Here is a 7,625-nt window from a genome sequence, read left to right on the forward strand (position 1 = left end):
GAATGATTGCATGTGCACTTTGCATAAAATATTCATAGAGTGCAGCTTCCTCTGGCATGAGTGCCCATTTTCTGTCAGATTGCACCGACGTCACAGCTTCTTTTATTCTAGAAAGAATCACAAAACATGTCTCCTCCTAAAACATCAGCAGCTATTTAACTTCTTTATTCATTTTATTACATTTCTTTCACTCCCTATTTCATATCAAATCTCCCTCTTCCTCTCTCTCTCTCTCTCTCGCTCTCTCTTACTATTCGGTTCAGTTTCACTGACTTTAATTCAGTCCTCTGGGATCGGTCTCAAATGTCACCTCTCAGAGTCATCAAACAATTAGCCAGGCACAAGTAGCTGAGAAAAGATGAGAAGTAACTTGAGTGCCTGGCAGGTTAGATAAAGCAGGAAGCTCCAGAGGACACTGCTTACTCATTTTCATGTATTTTTTAATGGCTGAAGCCTGAGCTGCTGTGCCAAGGCAGGGCAGGGAAAATGACTCGTCTCTCCACAGGCAAGAAGTGCATTTAAATACTCAGCAGACTGATCTGTTATCTAACTAGCTGTGGAATACATAACAAAGTTCTGAAAGTCCATGTCAAACTGGATGGTAAGTAAGGTAAAAGCTCACTTCCCTTTCATTTCTTGTTCTACGCTCTACAAAGTGCTACACACCTGGCTTCGGCAGGTTCTGCCTGTAGTGTTTCAGGTGATCCTGGGCTAAGGCACACAGTTTGTCCACGTTGTCTTCTCCAGCTGTCATTTGTAGTCTTTCCTCCCAGTTACGCAGCTGTGGTAGACAAAGAAAAGAATCATCCAGCACTAAAGTACAACAGGCCAAGCAGCAAAGCAAATCATTCACTTTATGATCTGGTATAAAAGGAATGTAAAGAATATATGAAACGAGACATCCATCCATTTATTATCTATATCGCTTATCCTGTGCAGGGTCGCGGGGGGCTGGAGCCTATCCCAGCTGTCACTGGATGAGAGGCGGGTACACACTGGACTGATCACCAGTCAATCACAGGGCTGACTCAGAGACAGACAACCTTTAATGCTCACACTCACACCTACGGGCAATTCAGAGTCACCAATGAACCAAACAAGCATGTCTTTGGACTGTGGGAGGAAGCCGGAGTACCTGGAGGGAACCCAAGCATGCACATGGAGAACATGCAAACTCCACACAGAAAGGCCCACTTCGTCTGACCTGGGATTCGAATGAGGAACTTTCTAGCTGTGAGGTAACAGCGCTAACCACTGCCTGGGACAGTGTATTCTGCAGTATAATTTTATTTCAATTTGATCAATAACTTTATTCACTTTTTTTAACACATAAAATCAGTACCATGTGTGTTATGTAACACTGACGTGGGTGTCTAACAGTATCAGAATCCTTAAGGCAAATTAGTGATTTAATTAAAGTGTTTTGTCTGTAACATAGAGGATTATGAGAATCAGTAAATAAATATAAATAACCCTTAAAAAATGCCTTTTAAGTTGAATGAATTGTGAGGATTTTGGTTGTAATGCAGTTTAATTTAAGACTTGTACACGAATAAAACAAAGTAAAATAAAGGTTCTTACCTCCAAACTGTGTTTTGTCTCTACCTCCAAACAACCCGATGATGCAAAGTGCTGCTTATACCAGTTTGTCTCTGTGACATCCTGAAAATGAACATAAGCACAGGGGAAAGGAATTTAACAGAGTCAATCAATAAAAGATCAAAGCTTTCAACTGGATTGACTTAGTCAATCTGTTTATATAAAGAGCCAGAGTTCTTTAAAGCTCCTGTGAGGAACTTTAGGTTTGTGTCTGCATTTTAATCATATGCAGACACACATCTAAACCTCACCCTCTATAAACTGCTCACAAATCTGTGTTTCCAAAACACATGCACGAAAATTGATGTACTTGTACTGTGCCAGATGGACCGGCACTTTGTCACTGTTAAAGGGAGCACTGTCTTGTAAATAAAGGATGAGCAGAGTCAAGGTCGATAGCAGTGATTCTGGCAATGCAGGCCACTCTTTAATCTTTCACACTGACCTTTGCATCCAGGTCTCCTGTGGGCTTGTGTGGACAGTCCAGGGAGTGTGACCCCAGCTCGGACAGTTTCATCACAGTGTCACATCCTTTGTCAAAAAAAATCAAAGATGCAATAAATCACACAACAGCAGTGGACAGGAAGGTTGTAGAGAGTAGTGAATAGAATGGTCCATTTCAATCACACATTGGGAACCAGTGTAAGGGAGTAATTATGTCTTTTTTTGGTTTAAATAAATGCATTCAACTATTATGTAAAGAAGCCTATTAAATGTCCCGGTGCCATTTCTGCACTGTATAATTCTCCAGAGCTACCCTGACCTACTCATCTAACCGAGTATTGGGGAAATCCTGCAGGACTCAAAGGAGGCCTGGCATAAAAAGCAGCCTTCAGCCCACAGCAGCTAGATACATGAAGCCTTAGTTAAGTAACACTATCCCCCTCATTACACCAACATAGTTGTTGTCTACAGTAACATCATGTTACGTGATACTATAGGTAGTGTAATCAGGACAGCTGCGAGGTCAGGTAGGATGTACCTGGCATATTTACAATGTAGTTAATAAGCATTTCTTAGAGGTATAGCTGCTTTACTCCAAGTGCAGGTAAGAACATACAATGCCAAAACAATACTAAGGAACTATTTAATGGCAATCACTTCCTTTTTATTCTCTTGTTTAATATGACATTCATGATCTTAGGAGGTTAGAAAACCATTGCCGTCCTCCATTATAGACTTGTTTTTGCTCTGCTTTAAGTAGAAATAATGGTGGCTTTATCATTCAACCGACTGACCTTTAACTCAACCAATAAGAGCTTCTGCTTTACAGCAGCTCTGCTTCACACAAATCAATTTGAGGAGCTTGGACTCCAAGCGTCACCTCGGTAAGTAAAGAAACATTTGACCGGAGCAGCTGATATCTTTTTGTCGAGGTCCAGCTCTACAGCCTTCCAGGCGTCTCCCAGAGGACAATCGCTGAGCGGGTCTACTTTTGATCTGCGTGCCAGCATCTCGATGTAAGGCCTTGAGAAGATGTGCTTTGGGTCACTGAAAAATAAGAGGAGAACCAGTTTGACCTTAACAGTGTTTGCTTTTTTTAAATATTTAGATTAAAGAAAAAGTCCAAGATGATTGGCTTTAATGGTTATAATTGACCAGGGCAATTGATTACCTTAATCAAGGTATGAGACATTTTTGGATGGCTAACTGAGATTGTGTACTCTGATACTGATAGCCTTTTATATGATAATAATGATAATATACTTAATACGTGTTTTATTGTTGCAAGAAATATTTTAAAATTACTTTGAATATATTTTTGCAAAAGTAAGTATCTTCCTATGCAAGTCTTACCTGTGGTTGATGGACACAGGTCTATAAAAAGCAGTCAGAGATACTGGGCATTCATAGTCCAGCTGCTCTTTCTCATCAGTGAAGGTCACAGCCATGGGAATTAGCTCACGAGTCACCAACACTGTGTACACCTGGCAGAGTTAGAGGTGAGAAAAAAAGTGTGACACAGCATTACGAAGACGGAAAAGGACACAAACTTTACTCTGATTTATACATATACACCTAATGAGGAACATGGAGCTACAACTGCTATGAATGAAACTTTATTGAAATGTAATTACTTTAAGTTACCAGGGAAGTTATAAGTTAAGATGAGATAAATTGGAAATGTGTTATATTTTATAACATGATTTACTATAATGACAAAAACAGATCAAAAGCTGTGATTAAAATCGGCAAGTCCACTTCTCATGTCTCACCCTACCTGTGAATTACTGCCATCTGCTGAACAGACTGAGATCTCCACCACTGTGTCTCCAAAATTCAGAGGCACTGGTTGTGTGCTGTCTCCTCCATTTACTTTAACTTTAATATTTTTGTCTGGCACCTCGGCAAGCAGCATCACAACATTACAATGAAAAAGAACAATACCTGCAAACAAAGAGTGGGCAGAAGGAGGGACAGGGATCAAAAACACCAAGCAAACAAAGTATTTTATATGCCATAATACAGAAAATACCCTGCATAATAACTAATGTTACAAATTGTAACTTCAGTACAGCTGACCCACAGTCAGGCTATATTACATACTTTGTCATGTGAAGTCTCTACTCACCATTGTATTCATAGATTTTTGAACAAAAGGCAGGATACATTATTATATCTCCTTCCAAGGCGAGATGACTGAGCTCTGCAATCTTTGCAGACAGCTTGGTGATTTCTACACAGTATTTCTTTATGGTACCATCCTCAGCTACCACTTCTATCTCCACTCTGTTTAAGCCATCATTTAGTTTAATGATGCTGGAACCATCACCAAAGTGCTGAAATATAAAAAAAAACAAAAACTTTAAGTTCTAAGTGAAGTCTTTAAAAGGGTAAAAATGTCATACAACTTGCATGAGAGTACTCACAATACTGTATGAGGCCCCACAGTCACTAGTGATCAGGTCCAGAGTTACTTTGTCTACATTGCTTTCCACTGTCACTTGGTAGTCTGATACTTCTGGTGTGAACGCTGGATGTAGCTTCCCAACAGAGACAGAGAGCTTCTCCAAATCACAGTTGTCCATGTCTTAAACCTCCTTCACGACTGGGTTCACCTGCTGTGTACGGTCCAAGTCCTAAACGCATTTAAACTGTTGTCTGACATCCTAGTCGCACACTCAGCCTAATTAACCGCACTGCCGCCCCTGGTTACCATGGTAACGAGAACACTTCCGAGCTAACTGAGGACTAGCTTCCTCAGTGTTATTAGCAGTTTGGTATTTAAAAACAAATTTCTGTGAGATAAAAAAGTCGTTATAATGCTTCATGACCAACAAAAAAAACTCTGAAACTTGTGTTTGCTTCAACGAATACAGACAGTTATAAGTTAAAATGCAATAAGCAGCATCTCCTGTCGCTCTTCCAAACGGCAGACGGCAGTAGAGTGGAAAGAAGCAGTAGGGGACGAAGAAGAATTTGTTGTTCAACGTCACTTCCGGTCGGCTAAAGCGTGTTTCATGCTAAAACAAGTAAAGTAGGGCTTAATATCTAACGCTAAATAACACCAGATTCGGTCTCGGGTGAGCATGTTTTGCCTTTTAAGTAATTAAAAAATGCTTAACTAATAATATGTATAGGTATCACCCTATTTCTTCTCATGTACACGTCCGCCAGTTATCCTGTTAGCAGCATGTGCTAGCTATCTTACTAGTTGCCTAGCTAACGGTACACATTTGAATGGGAGCGTTATGCCATTTATTGTGTAATCATGTTACAATAGAGCTATATAACATTGTATGAATATTTATTAACAGGAAAAATGGCAGGTGACGGCAGGACTGAGGACTACCCTCACGAGATAGACGAACAGCTCACAGGCTTCGACTCTTCAGTTTCTTCTGTCAAAACCATGCTGGAGAAGCTCATGTCGATGCCCAGGAACGAGCTGACTCAAAAGGTAACGTTCGTTTTAAAAGCTTTTTTTCCCTGCGGACATTGCGACTTGTCAAATACGGAGATTGAATAAAGACAAGCAATAATCCACCTGCCATGTCCGAATGTTACCTGTTACCTTTGTGTAAAGCAGAGGCAGAAGGTATCAAAGACACGTATATTTACTTTCGTAAGACGTAGTTTCTGCTACTGCTAACATCATAGGAAAATAGTATCTTTTTCATCCATGACTCAAACTGTACCTACCCTTTTCAAGGCTTGCCTGTATCCCACATCACCAGTCCGTCAAAGGGCTAGCATATATTTGGACAGACAACCTTTCGCACCTGCATTTGCCAGTTACTTTGAAGACTTACATTGTACATGCATTAATCTCATAATACAAATATGATACTTGATCCGGTATCCCCAGTATCCTCTGATCAATTGAGGGCTTTTTTGCACATAAACTCAATCTTGACTTCTATTTTGTCAATCATGTTTATCGACAGCTGGACCCTTTGGATCAAGCAAAGCTGGATCTGATGTCAGCCTACACCCTTAATTCATTATTCTGGAGTAAGTTTTTGTGTATCCATTGGGATTATTTTGTGTGATTGAGTATTATAAATGAAAGACAGGTAGTATGACAAAACTAATTTAACAATGTTCTTTGAGTGTTTTTCAAAATGACCCAGGGTTTGCTAGTTAATATTCTCCATCATATTTGTAATGCTGTCTTCATATGTGGTGGGTTTCCAAGGAGACCTGTCAAACCTATGTCTCTTTTATGATAGAAAAGCCAACAGTAAATTTCACCTGCAGTAGAAAAAAATGTATTTTATTATGGACTTCTATCACTTTTTATCTACTTACTAACACATTCACATATATAATCAGACAATTTAAAAGCATTTTTTGGTTTTAATGACTGCACATACAATGTCATAACCTGGGGTGTTCTTGTTTACAGTGTACCTGGTAACACAAGGAGTAAATCCCAGGGAACATGGAATCAAACAGGAATTGGTACGTGTGTGTTGTTGTTTTTTCCTTACTGCAATTTATATTTTTGCTCTTCATATACATACAACCTTATTTTTTTATTCCTCTGTTGCTGTGGTCTGATCCTTAGGAGCGAATAAGGACTTACATGAACAAAGTGAAAGAGATCACAGACAAGAAGAAAGCCTCTCGTCTTGATAAGGGGGCTGCTGCACGCTTTCTCAGGAATGCTCTCTATGAACCGGACGAAAAAGAGTCGAGGAAAAAAGTAGCATCCAAGAAAGCAGCTGACACAACATCTGGCGGCCCACAGACAAAGCGTGCAAAGCAGAGCTGAGGTAAAAGAGGAGCTTCAAAGTCGGGTCACACAGCAATTTGAACAACTTTAAAGGACAACAAACACTTTTTGCTCACAAGGCAACAAAGTATGTTATAAGTTTGAGTTACGACATTTCACACAGCAAAATATACACCACCATTTATTTGGGTTGGATTCCGGCAACTGCTTTAGACTTTGATATGATCCATTTTTTAATTTCACTTCGTGGTGAAGTTATTTTGTAAATCTGTCAGTAAAAGTGGTTTGAGTCCATCCAGGTCATGAAATGTGTTTTATTTTATGGAGACTGTTTTTATAGTTAAATATGAGAGATTCTGTCTCTCTACTTTGAAAATGATTCTGTGAATCAAACTTTTTTGCAGTTTGCATGTTTTTACACACATTCAATGTGTTAAAAATTGTATCGATAAAAGGTTTGTGCGGATATGTGGAATTTACAGTTGTCTCCTTTATAAAAAATACTATACTAGACATGATGTTTGCGTTTTTATTGTCTGTTTACATTGTGTTGCGATCAACACAGATCACTTTGATATAAGTGTCTGACTTTCCTCTGTAGGCCTTTTTAGACATGTAACAGTAGAAAAAGCACAGGTGTAGGTTACAAAATACACAAAGACTGAATTATACTTAGTTGAATCTGTAACAGGATAATATTAATAGTAACACATGCTTTTCCTTTTGTGACTTATTCAACAGCGTTGTTACCAAATCCCTTTGCAGAGGGATGTGCTTAAGAGTTATTTCTCTGCAGTATCCTGATATACTTACGTGACCTCCCATCCAGCACCAAGTACAGTACAAA

General features: G+C 39.3%; 1 protein-coding gene across 1 annotated transcript; it reads left to right on the forward strand.

Annotated features, from left to right (window-relative positions):
* The first annotated feature begins 5,037 nt into the window (after window positions 1–5,037).
* Window positions 5,038–7,291, forward strand: c1d (C1D nuclear receptor corepressor). The gene is made up of 5 exons (XM_069659055.1): window positions 5,038–5,123; window positions 5,358–5,500; window positions 5,988–6,054; window positions 6,449–6,504; window positions 6,611–7,291. Exons 2-5 carry the CDS (start codon window positions 5,363–5,365, stop codon window positions 6,815–6,817), a joined length of 468 nt encoding a protein of 155 aa, XP_069515156.1. The 5' UTR covers window positions 5,038–5,123; window positions 5,358–5,362; the 3' UTR covers window positions 6,818–7,291.
* Window positions 7,292–7,625: the final 334 nt, after the last annotated feature.

The sequence above is a fragment of the Semicossyphus pulcher genome, unplaced genomic scaffold, assembly GCF_022749685.1.
Source record: "Semicossyphus pulcher isolate SPU_LCO1_2020_fin unplaced genomic scaffold, fSemPul1.0.p SCAF_12, whole genome shotgun sequence".
In the NCBI taxonomy this organism is placed as follows: Eukaryota; Metazoa; Chordata; class Actinopteri; order Labriformes; family Labridae; genus Semicossyphus; species Semicossyphus pulcher.